Raw genomic sequence first — 17,363 nt, 5'->3', positions numbered from 1 at the left:
CACCCACTTAGATAATAGCCATATTGAGCTCATATTAGCCAAAAGCCTCCAAGCCCTAAGCCTTCCAGGATCCGCTGCACTTCTAAGTTAGCAATTAACAATACAAGTGAAACCTTTTGCTTCCCACAAGAGCAAAAGACTGGGAAAAGTTTGCCATCAGAGCCTGGTCCATATTGTTCCAGTGCTTAGTCCAATCCAGCAGCCAACATGAAAACAAATGTGCTGCCCTCCTAGCATTTCACAGCAATGGTTTAGTCACCTCAAATGTTCTGAGTTCCATTGTCAGATCTTTTCTCTGACAAAAGTTCAGAAAGCATCAGCATACTTATCTTCACATCTGTTCAGGGCTTGAAACATACAGAAGCACTTCACAACCAAGCCAAACTGGAAAACAAACACTGGAAGACAGCTGAGAAGCAGGATCAGAAAGGGATGGACCTGATCAGCCTTCTAAAAATCACTGGCTTCATTCCCTGTTGCTGCTACTCCCTGATGGTGGCAAGTGCATGCAAAAGCAGACTGCGTACCTCCTGCCCCAATCAAGGGAACATCTTGCCTCTGCTGGCATCTCACTGCATTCAGCTGCAGTAGAAGAGGAAAATCTCAAGGACAACCAGTCCAGCCAGGACGTTCTGCCAAGGTTGCTGTTCCTAGCTGAGGAAATGGTCCTTTCCATTTTTTCCCAGCTAGAAAGAGGGAGAGAATACACACACTCACACCCCCCCTTATGCTAAAGCCCGCAGGTGCCAGCAATCCAAATAAACGTAGAGCAATTAACAGAATTAACACAGCTTTAAATAGCTTGGCTCACCAGATGCGGACTCCTAGCAGGATTCTATAAAATGTAAAGTTATTACAGATAAAACCATTAATCATCTGTTCAGAGACTTGTTCTAGATGCAAAACCCATTCCCCTTAAAATGGCTAATAATCAGAAAGAAAGGCACAGATTTCACAGGAATGATTATGCCATTCTCAAGCCCCATTTCTAAATGCCATTTTTCATCTCTGCCACCATTCCCAAACCTCTGTTTCTTCTGCTCACTAACAGTGATACAGTAAGAAGGCTCTGCTGGCATAACTCACAGTTACCTCTTGGGGTGCTAGAACTAAGTCACCATCTCAGTCACTTCCACTCTGGACAGAGGAGCTTAGTGACTTGCGCACTACACATCACTGCTTTCCCGGATGCAGTTGTGACTGTTCGGTTGTGCGTCATCAGCCCCATGCAGCTCACAGATAACTGATGTTCTCCCTGAAGTGCTAAGTGCTCAAGTGCTAAGATTTGTGCTTAGGAAGCAGGAGCATCTGAGTGTTCCCCCCTCTGGCGATGTGAAGTCACCAGTAGCTACAGTATGCAATACGGCAATCCTCCTGAGGTTCCCCTAAGACCTGTTAAAATAAACACCATTCATCTCATTGTGCTACTACACCTATGTCTAGACAGCTACAAGAAGCAGGGGCAGACCCTAACTCATCTTGGAGCTCAGATATTGCCATTTCTAACATCTCCACTTCAGGAACTGTAACTCAGAGTATAAAACCTTGTGATGAGCAATTCAGAGCTTAAGTTGCATCTTTCCATATATCTATATTATTCCCACTGAATCGCTTAGGAATCTAGATACATCCACCGTTAACTCTCAACTAAATGAATTCTGCCTGTGCAGTTTGAAGGAAGGAGAGAGAGAAAAAAATCCCAAAGCACAGATATTCGGTGCAACAGACAACATCAACAGGAGTAGACCAGAGCCAGGGAGCAGCAATGACAAAGAATTAGAACAAAAAGAAAGTGTAAGACATACAAAATCTGGTTGTGTCCTATTGAGCCCGCTGCCTTTTCCATGCAGTTGAAGTAACAAATGCTGCCCATTAGTTGCCTGCCTCCTCCTGTCCTACTCACACTTGACAGCTAGCTGGCTCGCTGCTACAGAGGAGTGGTGGAGTGGTGGACCTGGGAGGAGTCATCCAGCCCACCCGCTCAACATTCAAACCTCATCATCCTTTCCTGCCTCCCTTGTTGGCAGCTGCAGCAGCCTGGCTTTTTGTGGATAATAGCAGCTCAGTCTTTCCCCATCGCTCACAATACACACGCACAAGCATGCGCATTTCATAGCAAGTCTGGCCTTCAGGGTCAGGCAAGAAGATTTATAGAGTGACTGCTGCTCCCAAAGAGATGACACTTGTCAAGTGGGAAATAAGCTACTACAGCCAAAACCAACCCTCATTCTAATTAAAGCTCTAAAAATCTAGGTCCAGCCCTTGGACACCATGATTGTATGATTACAACCTACCTGAAAGCACAGCTAAAGTATAATATTCACAGCCAGGCACCTCCATGTTCGAAGACTGCAATAAAATTAAAAGAATAACAGGAGAAAAAATACCTACCAAGAAGGCTGAGGACTCACTAATGGTCCCAAAGTCAGACTGAAATGGGGTTAAGTTAAAAGTTCCAGCCTCAAAACCCAGTGGTGCCTGTTCCTGCTGCTAAAGGTAGCAGATGTTTTTTAAAAGCAGCATAACTGGTTTCATGAAAAGAAAGTATGTTGGCGGGCACAGCTACGTAGGGCGCAGAGTCCTTTTAATTCTTGAGCTTGGACCAGGTGCTAAAATACAGAAGGAAAGGTGCTTCTCTCATCATTATTACAGCTATGTCAAGAGTCAGAGGGCATATTATAGCACTGGAGAATACATTAAGGTCTGCATGCTCCATGTTATTAGCTCTCTGCTTACCAAGCTTTCAAACCCTACGTGCCAAAAAAGTGAGTATGTTCTCTCTTTACCTTGGTGATCAGCACCCCACTCACTCCTTGGCTGAAAGTGCCTGTTTTACACACACGTACATAAACAGCACAGTTTTGCAACTCCTCTCTCTCCTATAATTTTATTAATATTAGCATATAGCAGGTCCTGACTCTCCAAAACTACTCTTGTCTGCATTTCTGGCAGTATAGGTTTGATCCTTAGCAATCTCTTTAATGCAGCATAAGGAGCGACAAATAAAAGTATATCTCCTATTTATCCTCAGTATTCACCCAAACCAAGAGTTTGCTAGGCTCAGTGAACTACAAAGCCAAGCCAAGCAAAAGCAGTTCATTTACTTTCATCGTAAGCTGAGAACATCAGGCTTTGGACAGCCAAAGTTAAGATCATAGCATCCATTAGGATGGGACCACATTTGACTAACAAAGTAAGAAAAAGCCAGCCAGAAATCTTTTCCACAGTAACCTCTGAGAGTATCGCTACCACTCTGCAGATGACTTTGGACTCAGCTATGTTTGTCCATCAATACTCTGTATCCTGTCTTCGTTTGCTCATTCTTGAATGGAGATGGATTAGATCACATATGTACGCAAGGATTGTTGCTTAAATACTTCCATTCTTTAGGGCCTGGGTTACCAACTACCTTTATTATATGCCCAAAGCACAGGCTATATTGCTCCAATCCCCATTCCATTTTCTGGATTTGCTTATATGAATATAGTTCTACACTTATAAACACTCTAATTTCCCGAACAGCACCACATGGCACATCCCTCGCAGGTACAGAAGCTCAGCGGGAGTCAGGTTCATTATGCAGGAGAGAAGAGCCCACTCCTGACGGTCCTGCTGCAAAGCAAGCACAGATGGCCGTAGCACCACCACTGAGGGTCACATGCAGATGGCGCAGTCGGGATTCAGTGCAGTGCTCTACTTGTGGTGCAACACATCAGCCTGCTGTGGGCTACGCTGCCCAGTGGTGACACCAACCTCTGCTGCCGGTTTCCTCCCTAGGTGCCTGTTCCAGTGGCAGCTGGGCAGTGAGACTGGGTTAGACCACACTTTGTTCTAGCTCTGTGGATTCTCTTCTCTTATGAGCGTGGTGGCAGTACATAGTTCAAACAGCCCCGCAAAAAGATGCCTCTTACGCCTTCTGCATAGAAAGTTTCAGTATCTATGTTTGCTCATGAATGCTTGCTTTAAAATATATGCTCAATCTACATATATACTTTATCAATCAGACTTTGGCCATTAATTACTTTTGTAAACTTTCTAAGAGTGGAGTAACTTTAGGAGTTCAGTGCCACTGAACTGTTGACATGTGAATTATCCTTTAAATTAATCCCCCAACAAAATGGGTGCACTGGGGCTGACCTAGCATGCCTGCAAGCTGCTGTCTGCCTACTGATAAGAGTTTCAGAGAACAAGATGGTATATTGTAATAACTGCGATCTTAACTAGAACCTGTATTTGTTTTATTTGTGGACAGACCTACAAAAAAAAAAAAAAAGGCCAAATAATTTGTACTTCTAGGTTCATTATGGTTGCAGGGTTCTAGAGCCTTTGTTATATGAATTTCATTAAAGAAAAAAAATTTTAGGAGCCTAGTGATTCTTTCAGTACACAGATGATAAAAATAACATCTCTTCCACCTCCTATACCAAAGTCAGTTGAAACTTCATCTCCTATCTTTGGATCTCCCATGTTTTACCAAATGAAAAGTAATTCTAGGATTTCATTTTCATACTCAAACTCCTTCACTAAAGACTAATTTCATGAGGCAATTTCAGATTGTTTTCCTACTTAACAGGAATACTTTCCATGGGTATATGTGCAGGTCATGAGTAAACTTTCTATGGACATGTCACAGATACATGACTCTTCCACTTTCTATGTGGTCAGAAACATTTGATGGAAGAGATTTGATCAATAATTGAAGTTAACTTATGTTATTTTGCAACAAACCTTCATCCAATATCATTATGCCAGCAAAACAAAGATCTTTTCTGTGTCATGCATGAGGCAATAACGCTAGCAGAAACCTTTCTTCTATAGGGTACGCAAGGGCTAAGCTGTGTAAGGAAAAGAGGCTTTGAATAACTCCCTAGCTAAAGCAAAGCTGCAGCACTGGCAGCACACTAATACACCTGACAAGACTACAGATTTTAGTTCCTGTGGGGAGGCCATTAATCCTTACTAAAAATGTGAGAACAAGAGAAAGTAAAGTATTAACCTCTGGAATGTGCAGAGTGACACGTAATTCATTAAAGAGTCTCCCCAAATCCAGTAGAAGTTTAAGTTTTAACTAAATCCATAACTGGAAGATCATTTCCCATTCTGGTCAGACATGGAAGCAATCGCCTAAGATACACTGCACTTATGATGCAGTTACCAGTATCTTGGTCTGAAATGCAACAGAAACAGCACAAAACAGAGAAACACCCATGAGACCTCGCTCACTTTCAAAAATGAGCTGCAACACCAACTGTTTGTTCAGCACTGATCTTCTTTTGAACAGTCCCTAGCCCCAACCTCAGCTGCTTAGATTGCTTGGGAGTAGGGTCTGTTCTGGATTTTTCATTTCCTCTCCTGAGCTGACTCAAGAAAAAGTAGAGGTGGTATTTCATACCCATCAGCAACAGTTCAGCTGGCAAATGAAGATACACTTTTGACGTAACCTATATAGACCCTGTGCAATCTTCTGAAGTTTGTTTTTCACACTTATCCCATTGTCAGCTTGACAAGAAAGCAAGGATAAAACAAGAATATTACTGGTAAAGAAAATTGCCCAGAGAAACAAAGTTGCAGTAATTCCAGGAATATCTAGTATTCTCCAGGAAGAACAGTCAGATCTGACTCTTACACCGTGCTGAAGACATAGGCTCTCCCTGCCAGGAGGAAAGGCAACAAGAAGAGGTGGATCAACAGGTAGAATGTCCCTCTTTTACCTATTGCTCTAGCAGTGGCAGGCTGTATGATGTTGACCAAGGGACATCACATCTGTGCCTCAGTTGCAGCATCTGAAGGAAGAGGATGATGACATTTACTCCCTTTGATACTGTATTTTAGCTGACAGCTTGAAAGAAACCAAAATCTCTGACGCTGCTTTGAAAAAGCCACCCATTGAACTCTTCAGGCGAAGGGTCCTATGAGCTAATACTATTCATCATTATGAATTAGAATTTTAGTACATGTATTTACTAAGCATGGGGTCACAGTGCATGAAACGTTGTACCACTGGATTTTCTGTGCGAGATCCTCATCATTCACAAGAATCACAATTTCAAAAAAAACATGAGGCATTACACAAATATACTCCAAAGCCAAAGATGTTCATTTGTCCTGTTAAACTGACAAGGGCATTCTGATCTGAGTTTCTCCTGGGACCTCACAGTCTGGGATATTCTACTTTCTTGGTGTTTAGGAAGTGGAGAAAGTAGAGGGAATTCACTTAAAAGAGTATTAAATAGGAACAAACTCGGAGACTACAGGGATCACTAGATAGTTTGTTCCTCTACACCCAAGCTCCTTCAGATGAATTAATTGTAAAGTGTTGACATTGCATTACTGTACCACAGGATACTTTCCTCTCTGCATGCTCCGCCCGCATCACAAAAGCTCACCTCTGACCTTTCATCTCCCATGACTCATAGACACCGCATAGAAATCTGCATCTTCTCTCTTCCTTTCCACCTGGCTCACTTTCTGTGTCGGAAGGACTGCCTTGCCTTTGGTTCACAGAACAAACATTTTTCTTTTCTCCCACCCCTGCTAAATGATTCCCTAAAAAAAACCCAGCAAAATCAACTGAATCGAGTATCTTCCCTAGAGAGACTGACATTCATCACTTTGCTAAATGTTAGTATTGGGACCACAAGCCACAGAAGACTGACTTTACTTATGCCTGGTTCAACATAAATGGAATTATAGATTTTCTCCTATACTTGTGTGTAGGGTAAATTGCACTCTAGTAGTTATCCTTGAGAAAAGAGGCTGGGGTGATCCAATCTTTTACGATTATAGGATAGTGTGAGCATGTAAAGATATAGGCAAGCACAACGCCACTCCTCCTGGCAGCACAGCAGATGTCTCACAGGGCAACAGAAGTTCCTCTACTAAGGTAACAATGTTTGTTTAAAACCAATCCTCCTCAAAATATTGCTTCTTTTCCAGTGCTGTCAACAAGCCCAGAGACAGACAGGAAAGGTTCTTCAGCTTTCAGATGCTCAGTTCAGACAGCCTTTTGCTCACTTTGGCTTCACGTCATGTTGCACAGTCATACCAGAAAGCACAAGGTATTCTTCTCTGTGTACTACAAAGTCTTGCAGGATTCATGCCCAAGCATCCAACATGTGTTGGCAGCCAGTAGACAGCCTGGGAAATGTTCTATTGACTAACCATATATCCATTCTGACTCTGAGCTCCTATAGAAATACCAAATGCAAACCCACCCAGGAACTAAGCTTATAAGCATTACTTGATAAAAAAACAAAACAAAACAAAACTACACTACCATCTTCCCCTCCTCATCTACTGGTCTCTTCAGCATTATTTCAGCATCTTTCCTTGTATCCCATTGCTCTAAGTTTCCAAATACCTCCATTCCCACCTCCAAATCAAATCTTTCCAGAAATAAATTTTTTCTTATTACCTTCATGATTTTCATCAGGAGCTGCTCAAAACATTGGCCAATGTCTCCCCTGTTGTGCATCCCAAGCCACTGTGTTATGTTTCTACTACAAGGGCACTCAAAACCATGATGAAGGCCTTGTGCTGGATGCTCTGCAGATGCACAGAGAAAACGTACACGTTCTTGACTCCCAATACACACAGCCTAGAGCTGCAGCAGAAGGTTGATCCACCACAGAGGCAGTAATGAAACTGGAAATTTAAGAGTGAGGGGCAACCAAAAACTTTACAGGCCTCTGGATCCAGAAGTTTAGGAATCAGGGTTGTCATCCTCATCAGGGCTATTTAGGATGCTCTAGCAGAGAATAGTAATGGAAAACCAAGATTAAGAACAAGACGTGTTTTGAGGAGAGGAATCATATTATTCAGCCTTTGGCCATGCTTTGTCTGCTAGTCCCCCTCCCTTTCTTCTTCAAATACTGAATTCACTAGAGTAACATCGGAAACAGACTGGTCCAAATACAACAGAGCAGCTGGAGCAGCACTGTCAGACTAACATGTGTGGGCAATTAATGCCATTCATGTGGTAACTTCCTTCACAACATACCAGTGAAATTCCCCACACTGTTGGCTCCCGACTCTCCTCTTATGCATTCCTGGGGCTCTGTTAAACCACAGCTGTGGAAGGGGATCTTGGGCACCCAAAAGCCTTTTGGGCTATCTGGTCTCAGTGCTAGGAGGGGCTCTTATAACTGCAACTTCCTCCACATGCCTTCTTCACACTTGGGCTGTTTTTCTGCCTCTGTATTTTAGCCCTTCTTTTATCTCTACCTTCAGCCTCCTCTCCAGTGTGACACTCCAACCAGAAGAACTCATCCCCAAACAGAAATCACATCATCATTACACATGCAAATAGGCCTGAAAAAGACCTGGCTTGCAGACAGCATCCGAGATGTACATACAGCAACTGGGCACACTCATGAACCATTTGGAAATCTGGCTCCTAGCAGTTAAATTGCAGACACAAATGATCTAAGCTTTCACAGCTTTCTCCCATCATGGCCAGATGGTGCCTGACCCCTGCAATAATTTCTGCCATATTCTGCCCATATGCAAACCTCACTGCTTCCATCAAGCTGTTAGTACCAATCAACATTTTTCAGAATTGAGATTTTAATAAAGCATTGATAGAAAAATGCGAAGATTTCATAAATTCTCTCATGCACATCCATTCTCCAGGGACCACCTTAGGCTCTTCTAAAGCACCTCCATCTGTACCATCTAAGTACTGCTCCAAGTAAATTGAATCTGAATGACTGGCTCCCAAATAGAGCCTAGGAAATATTCTGATTCTCACCCTTCCCTAGAAATTGGAGACTGAAAGCCAGTTTTCCCTCTTTATCTACACAGCTAAATTTCCCACCCAGCCACCCTCCATCCCCATCCCCAACTACTGGAACCTCATCCCCGAGACTCTCCAGTACATGCAAAACATAGCTGTTTGTCACTACCTTTCCTGTCCTTCCTCCGTCTGGCCATATGGGTGTCTCTAAAAAACAATTAACGGATCCTTTCCCCCTTCTACCTGCAGGCAGTGCTTCTCCCTGTTTATCCATTCACTGACTCTTAAAGCACTGTCACTCCTTCCCTGGCACCCATTAAAACAAACATTTCTCCTCGCCTGCCTCAGATGTGCTTCTGTACCTCCTCCTATCCCATCTCTATACCTGGTTTCCTCCACAATAGGAAATAGACCAGCTTCTCCTCAGAGTTCCTCTAGAACAATTTCTCTTAAGACTGAAGGTCCAGAAAGACTTAAATTTTATGCAAATACAATGCAATGTCCATGTTTGATGTCTGTGTACTGCCCTATTTGCATATTCTGCCTTAAAAATTTTCATGGAAAAAGTTACTTCTATTTTCCAGCCTTGCTCCCTCATTAGTGTCAGGTATACTGTAACACTGCCAGGATGGCTACAGACAAATCTAAACCAAACAGTACTACCAGACATTGGGACATCTTTAATTCTGATGAAAAGGGAGGAAAAAAACCCAACCTGAAACTACACATTCAGCCCTTGGATTTATGATTTAGGTATATTACTGCTAGCAACTTAGTGGAATCTCTTCAATCAGAACCTGTAGCCACAAGGAAAAGAAGCGGTAGGAGGATTTATTTTGTGGTCAAAGGAAGAAACATTAGCTCAGACAATTCAAAGAAAACATGGTTACCTTCACCACAACTTATTTAGATACTGCAGCAGAAGAGCCCCGAGACCCTCAGTTCCTTGCCAGGAACACACTCTTACGCACTCCAATTCCTCCTAGTCAAGGCTTGGACTCTGACCACATGAAGTGTCTCCCCTACCAGAGCTGGCCCTCCTCCTACCACCAGCCCCAGCTGAGTGAAGTCCTTCCCAGCTGCAAAGGGGCAGAGAGGGTCATTAGGCACTCTGCCTCATTGCACTTCAGCACCTGCGTGTAATCTCAGCAGAAGTGGGGAGCCAACACTCCACTCAAGGAGCCCTCTAGCTCCCATGTGTTTGGTTGCTGTGCTGTGAGGTTGGTGCAGTCCAGAAGAAAGAAGAGAGATTACAGGGGGAAGGCTGAAAGTTTCATCCCTTTGCCTTCCTAGGAAAGTGAGACATCCCTACGGGAAGTCTTCAACAAATGCAGAGAAGTAGGAATAGACCATTCTGCTTTAACACCTTCAAAAGGTCAGAACAGGGCTTAGCAGGATGTTCTTCATTCCAAACAGCAGTGCAATCCACTCGGGTTGGGATATGTCTCTGGGAAGAGGCAATTACATAGCTAGGACTTTGGTAGAGAAAAAAGAGCATTGCTCTACCAGAAAACATAAACTGAAAGGAACAACTGTTGCTATTACCGTCTATCCTACCCCTTTGTCAAATTTAGCTGAGAATATTTTTGTTAGAAGTTCAAGCTCCTCCAGTACTGCCTGATGAGAGACTAAGCATCCTTCTTGGACACAGAGAAAAAAAATTTTAAACATAACCTATAGGGATTGATTTATGTAGTACACTGCCATGCTATGCAGAGAGCCAAGTAAAGTTCCCTGTAGCCAGTTCTGGAACCAGAAACATTATAGGCACACAAGTGCTGCACTAACCCAGTTCTGTTTCTTCAAGGATCAAACTGGCTACTCCAGGGGGTCAGGCTGATCCCCACAGGCATTCTAGCTCTCTCGAGCCAGCTCAGGTTTCTTTCATAGAATAGTTTGGGTTGGAAGGGACCTTTAAAGGTCATCTAATCCAACCCCCTGCAATGAGAGCAGCGACATCTTCAACTGGATCAGGTTGCTCAGAGACCTGTCCAACCTGACCTTGAATGTTTTCAGGGATGGGGCATCTACCACCTCTCTGGACAACCTTTGCCAGTGTTTCACCACCCTCACAGTAAAAAATTTCTCCCTTATATCTAGTCTAAATCTTCCCTCTTTTAGTTTAAAACCATTACCCCTTGTCCTATTGCAACAGGCCCTGACAAAGAGTCCCTCCCCATCTTTTCTGTAGGTCCTGTTTAAGTACTGAAAGGCCACAATAAGCTCTCGCCAGAGCCTTCTCTTCTCCAGACTGAATAGCCCCAACTCTCTCAGCCTGTCCTCATAGGAGAGATGCTCCATAGCATGCATTGCATTGCACAGATACCCCGACATTTCAGAAGTAAACATAACGAAAGCACTCAAAAGAACCATCATCCAATTCCAGGTGGATCTCAGGTTGATTCTGCAGCCTTTGCCATCAGCATTTTCATCCCTAGCAAAAGAGGAGGAAACTGACCCTGGGAGGGATTTCACAAAGCAAACTAATTTCTGCTCAACTCATCCAAAGCTCCACTTATCAAAGCAGGCAATGCTTTCATTGTCTGAGAATAACTCACTACGTATGCAATAAGCAGCCTTCTTGCCCTATACAGGCTATTTATTCTGGTCAGACCCTGCTCTGTGCAGGTATCAGTGTTAAGGCGGCACTTCTGGATTTTGTCAGGATTCTGGTAGTCATCTAAGGCTGCTCCTTCCTCCGTTGATCACAGTTCCCCGTCACCTCCGCTTGCCAAAACCAGAAGCGAGGAAAAGCACAACGGTCAGCTTCCTCACGCTTCCTGGTGATACCTGTGGTAACTCAACCTGTGCCCTCAGGGGTCTGGAGGAATGACAGCATGGACATACAAAGTGCTAATTAGTAACATGGCTTTCCTTTTGAAATACTGCATTTCTCCATTCATCCCATTTCCAGGTGCCTCCTCTGACAACCCTGCACTACGCTCATGTTTATTGAATAGTGTATGCTGGATTTGTCCTCAGAGGCCGGGCAAGGTACATTTGGGGCACATTTTCACAGCATCTGAAAGCATTGCTGGACCACTGCTAAGGGCAGGTTGCTATTAAGCAGACTATAGCTCAAAACCAGCCAGTACCAGCCTGCCTTTAAGTCAAGACAGCTGCTTATACACATCTCCTGTCACTGCCTAGTCAAGTGCAGATTACAAAGCACATTATGATTATCTGTTTTCTTCCTCTTCCCCTCATTCTTAAGTGGTTGCTTGGGTTTTTCTTCTCACAGAGCATTATGAGCCTGGGACGGCTATGTAAGCGGCTCTTAGCACATTGTGCAAGCTAATAGAATACAAATGATTATATAAATAATAAAGCTGCTGCAGATTTTCTTGTCACTGCTTTCTCTGCTCCATTGCCTTGACTTAAAGCACACATAAAAATGGCCTCTGCTAAGTGTTATGTTCATAGCAGCCATAAATAAAATTAAGATCCTGATTTAAAGAGACACTAAGAAGCTGTATCTCCTCTTGATTTCAATCAAACTGGGATGCTCAGTGCCTATGAAAATCAGGCCCAAGACTCTATAGATGAAAACAGAAGGATTTGATCTCTGTAGGACAGTTTGTAATTCAGCAGGGCAGTTTCATTTCCTATGTAAGATGCTCACGTGCTCTTTTCCAGCATATGCGTACCCCCTTAACTACTCCAGAGGTCAGGCAGGAGAGCAGCTCCAAACTCTGACAGCCATTGCTCACATCAAAGGACTGGCACAGAACATACAACCCCTGACACCATGAGTCGTGCATCAGCAGGATGGTAACTTGTCAGGCAGTTACAGCCACAAAACAACATCTAGCTCAGCATTGCTGTTTCCACTAGTCCGATATGAAAACTCAGCTCTGCCTTCCTTCTGATATTAGATGTTCACACAAAAAGGATATTATGACAACCCTTTGGGCTGCAAATAAAATTAGACCCACCCAGCCACACCCTGTGTAAAATAGTATTAGTACAGAATCACAAGATTAGGGAGAAAACTCTTGCAAGAAAATTATTCCAGGCTAGCTAGGAAGCTGACTGGTGGAAAACTTAAGCTTGTTTTTCAGTAAGCTTTCTGTAACACATTTTGGGGCTCTCAATATCTGTATCACCATTAATCACAGCGATCGTCACAAATTCTATTAGAAGAGATAGGAAAGACGACAAAAGTTGACTGCAGGGCAGAACACCCGAACAACTACTGCACTTTGTTCCAGCTTTGGGCTGAGGCTTCATCTCCCCCCCCCCCCCCCGCCCCCCCCCCCCCAGGGACACTACTCTGGTTCCTGCTGCTAGCCAGGCGGTCTGTTACCCACGTGCGGATTTTCTCAAAACTGTGGATTAAAGATGTGACGAGGGCAGCCAGCCAGCATGAGACAACGTGGGTTTGGAAGCCAGCTAGCTGTTCCTGACCTACGCAGCAACCCTGCTGCCTGGGCTTACCAACACAGTACACTAAGTCCACATGCCACATTATTGCCACATCTCCAGTACACCCTCATGCTGCATTCTCCTCACCTAATTTATACATGTATTTTAGGCTACCTTCAACTTTCACTCTTCCAGTTTATACTACCTCTGTATCTTCCTGGAAAACTGTCAACTAATATATTCCCAGGTGGAATCCGGGACCTTAAAAATGTATCCTAAACATGCTTCTGATTATGAATTTTTCACCCAAAAAATGCTGCTTAGTAATCAAAGACTATTTATCTTTTTTTTTTTTTAATGCATATTGCCTCAGTGCCTAGAAGATTGTAATGCTTCCCTCTGAATGGTTAACAGCCTACAGAAGACACGTCTCCCACTGTTACAGGTATTTTTTCCTGTAATCCAAGCACTAGAAGTCTGATTCTGACCGTAAGCTCATGAGTTTTGAAGTTGATGCCATCTGTCCAGCTGAATGACAAGTTTATCCTTACAGAGCTGTTGCAGTATCAGCGTAAAACTCACCATCGGGGAACAACATTGAGTGTGTAACGGAAGGCAGGAAAGAGCAATGAATTTGCGATACCAAAAGCACAGAAACAAGAATTAATTTAAAATAGTTACCTCTTTGAGGCAGCCCATGAAGTTGTTGCTTACTGGAGAACCAGGTAAATCAGCAGTACTGGGGCTCCCTCCCACGTAAAAGAAGTCATCCGAGCCCAGCATGGTGTAGTCCTCCTGTGTGTAGCCCGTGGTGGTAAGGATGCCATCCACAGAGATTGTCACCTGTTCAAAGGACACAACGGACAAAGAAAATCCCAGCAATGACCTTACAATCCTGAACAGAACAAGTTACCTCCCCTATATTTTTATGTCAGTTTTATTAAGGATTTTGTTGAGATTTGGTATGTATTTTTTTTTAGTTCAGCCAAGCTCCATTTTCTGGTCTGCTTCACCCACAATGGAAATGCTCCAGCATCTGCTTCTCCCCTTTCTGGTGTATGAGCACCGTCAGGCTGACCCAGCAGTCTACCCATCGAGATGCTTTCCATCTATTCAGGCCAGAAAATGGAACTGTCCTTGAAAGATATTTCTCGTATTAGCTGATTTTATGATTGATTAGTATTTATTTTAATGATTACAGTTAGTTATGGTTGTTAGTAAAAAAAAAAAAAACACTAATGAAGACGAGGTTGGTATTTTTTATTTTTTATGTTTCTTTTGCTCACAGCACACTGACGATCATGCATTCAGGGAGGGAGGAGAGGGATCTCACTTTCAATACATCATGGATGTGCATGCCATGTACCTAGAGAGACACACACCCACCACAAAAAAAAAATAAATAAAAGAAATTTATATCTTACAAACTAACTCATAACCAAAATATAAATAGGAAATAAATCAAAACACAATAAATCAAAATAAATCAACCACACACAAACAAGTGTGAGAGAAGCAGAGATGAGAAAGAAAGAAAACACTGAGCATGCACACACTGCACTTTAACATGTCATGCCAATATATCCGGAGGCCAGAAAGATGACAGGAAAAAAAAAAAAAAAAAGACATAAAAGAGAGAGAGAGAGAGAGAAAGAAAGAAAACTATTTCACACTGGCATGCAATCAAAAATAAAAATACCAAACAAACCACATAATAATCAGAAAACTGAAAACCAAACAGAAATGTCCCCCAAAACCTCTAACCCCAAACACATGGAGGGTGAAGGGGGACAGAAGGAGAGGGAGGGAGCGGAGCAAGTGAATTTGATGTGTTTTGCTTAGATGTTGTTAGTGGCTTAAAGGGAAGATGGAGGAAAATAGATCGAGGCCAGGAGGAGACGGGCGAGTCACCAGACGTGGACATGCCATGCAGAGTGTGTACTGAAACAAACAACCGGCTGAGCTCCTGTCGGCCACGGCAGGTAGAGGTCAGAGAGAGAAAGTGAGAGAGAGAACAAGAGGGAGGAATAGGAGAGAAAGAGGAGGGAGGGAAGTGGGGGAAAATCAGGAGAAAGAGGACAACTCTGGCCAGTTTGCCTGTAATAGCCGTTGCCACAACAAAAGGATGAGAGAAAAAGAGAGCCTTCACCACCACGGACTAGAGGCCCTGCAATGGTTCTGATCTAGAAACCTTCAGAGTAAAAAACCAAAAAAACAAAAGGGGGAAAAAAGCAAAATGCAAACCAAAGCAAAAGAGAGAAAGCTAAACTCAAAAGCAAGGGACAAAAAACCCAACAATTTATCACTGGAATGGAAAAGAAGAACTAAAGAGGGAAGTGAAGAAACCAATGAAAGAAATGTTCCAACCCCATTTCCAGAAGAGCTATGTTAGTTGCTTTTGTTGCTCATTTTTCCATTAAAAAAAAGAAGAAAAGAAGAAAAAAAAAAGGAGAAAAAAAGGTGTTTTCAGTGAAATTAAAATAAAATTAAAGGAAGAAGTATAAAGGAGGGGGGAAAAAGAGGGGGTAAGGGGAGGAAAAGGCAGGTAACACACGGCAAACCCAAAAAAAGAGACAATAAGAATGATATCTACCAGACAATGTAGTTTGTTTACCATAGCGTGTCCAATGCCTGAGTGCTTTGCGGAAAAGGGGGAAGAAAGGAAATTAAAAAATTGTGAACAGAACGATTGTTAATTAAAATAACTAAAAGCAAAGATGAGTCGTTAGGGTGTTAGTACATTAGTTGGTTAGTAAAAATGACACATTGCATGAATGGTCTAGTGTTAGTCTTTCAAAAAAAGGCGTGGGGCACCTGAGACACACAAAGTGAGAAAGAGGACAATATGACCAGGACTCTATGGGGAACCATGCCACCTAGACTGTAAAGAAGAAGGGTGCTGCCTAGTCTTCCCACCCTGGTATTAGTCATTAACTTCAACCCTCATATACATTATCCAGGACTGAAGCAAAGTTAACACAGTGCAATACTTACTCTTCAAAGGCCCATCAAGGTGCTTCCCTCTAACAAGAACCTTACCCTCAGAGATGTACACGCACAGCACAGTTTGTCCCTTCAGCACAAACCCAACCATGACTCCCTTCTGCTACCCACCACCACCCACCTACGTTCCTGCTCCTCTTCCAAGCCTCACTACCCTCAAGTGTTGCGGAGTATCACAAGCAGGCCAATATTTCCTTTGGCTGGAGGATACAGATGAAGATGAACCCAAGACTCTGAGGCTTCCTTCCAAGTTTCCCAGTTTGCTGGTTTCTTTACAACAGGTGATTTTATGACTTTCAGGAGAAGCACACAAAAATGCCTACAGCTATTTGCCTGTAGCTCACTTTGTCATCCAAGAGTACAGTAGTTGAACCTCTCCTACTGTAGGAGGAAACATGTCGAAGAATTGTGTAGGAAGAATTATTGCTTGTGTCAAGGTTGAAGCCAGAAGATTGACCAGATTTAGTGTCTCTCCTGCTATACTGCATCTATATTACAGAGGAGCTAGGAGAATTCTCCGGTCAGTTCACTTAGTTAGGTTTAGCAGAACTTTGCAGATGTTTTGTTAATCCCTCCCAAGGCATGCACACATGGTTTCTTGTTTGATTTTTAGCAGTTAAGCAACCCAAGATCTTTATAGCAGATTTTGCATGGTGACTAGCTTCAGTGTCAATAGGGACGTGCAGCCCGTGGAGGCTCCAAGTCCTTGTTCCAGTGTGACTGAAGTTGGCAAGAACTCTCCTAAATAACACAAGCAAGATCTATGCTGCTTCATGTAAAAACTATCTGCTTGCAAATTTCAGAGAGTCAGGCATTGACTAAGGAAATAAGCTCATGAAAACTTCATGGCATTGAACATAACGTCCAAGTCTATTTTGGCTATGGGAATGCAATAATATTCTATACTCGGGTATAACAAGTGCAAACTCCCGAATTCTTCATCAAGGAAGTTTCACTCTCAGTGATACGTTGTGTTAGTAAATCCATTTTTACCAAGGGAGTTGGAGGGAGCATAAAACGCCAAAAATGAGACGGAGTGTCAGCAGCAGACACGGGAAGTCTGACCTTCAGTCTCCTCTGCTCCTTCTCCTCCCACTATACCACACTGCCCCAAACATGCTCTGAAAGCCCTGGTAAAATACAGCCGTGATCCTATTTCCAGTAAAGGTTTCTCACAATGCAGAAAGAGGGCTTAGTTTTAACTGAAATAATAAGATAAATAAACAAGGAGATTTGCTTTGACATTAACAATCACTACTCA

At 43.0% G+C, this 17,363-nt stretch overlaps 1 protein-coding gene across 4 annotated transcripts in view; it reads right to left on the bottom strand.

The window, feature by feature from the left end:
* Positions 1-17,363, bottom strand: part of NRXN3 (neurexin 3) — a gene marked incomplete at both ends in the record, with an annotated part of 989,746 nt that overhangs the window by 750,375 nt on the left and 222,008 nt on the right. For 3 of the 4 annotated variants that reach the window (XM_082484858.1, XM_082484860.1, XM_082484859.1), the window contains one exon: positions 13,781-13,897. In XM_082484858.1, coding sequence (XP_082340984.1) covers positions 13,781-13,882 — 102 coding nt within the window. Of the gene's footprint in view, positions 1-13,780; positions 13,943-17,363 lie in introns of those variants that run through there. The other variant, XM_082484857.1, reaches the window with a different exon arrangement.

The sequence above is a fragment of the Vanellus vanellus genome (assembly GCF_965231255.1).
Source record: "Vanellus vanellus genome assembly, chromosome: 6".
Lineage (NCBI taxonomy): Eukaryota > Metazoa > Chordata > Aves > Charadriiformes > Charadriidae > Vanellus > Vanellus vanellus.
Note: the sequence above shows the minus strand (reverse complement) of the source record. Positions and strands in the feature narration are given on the sequence as shown.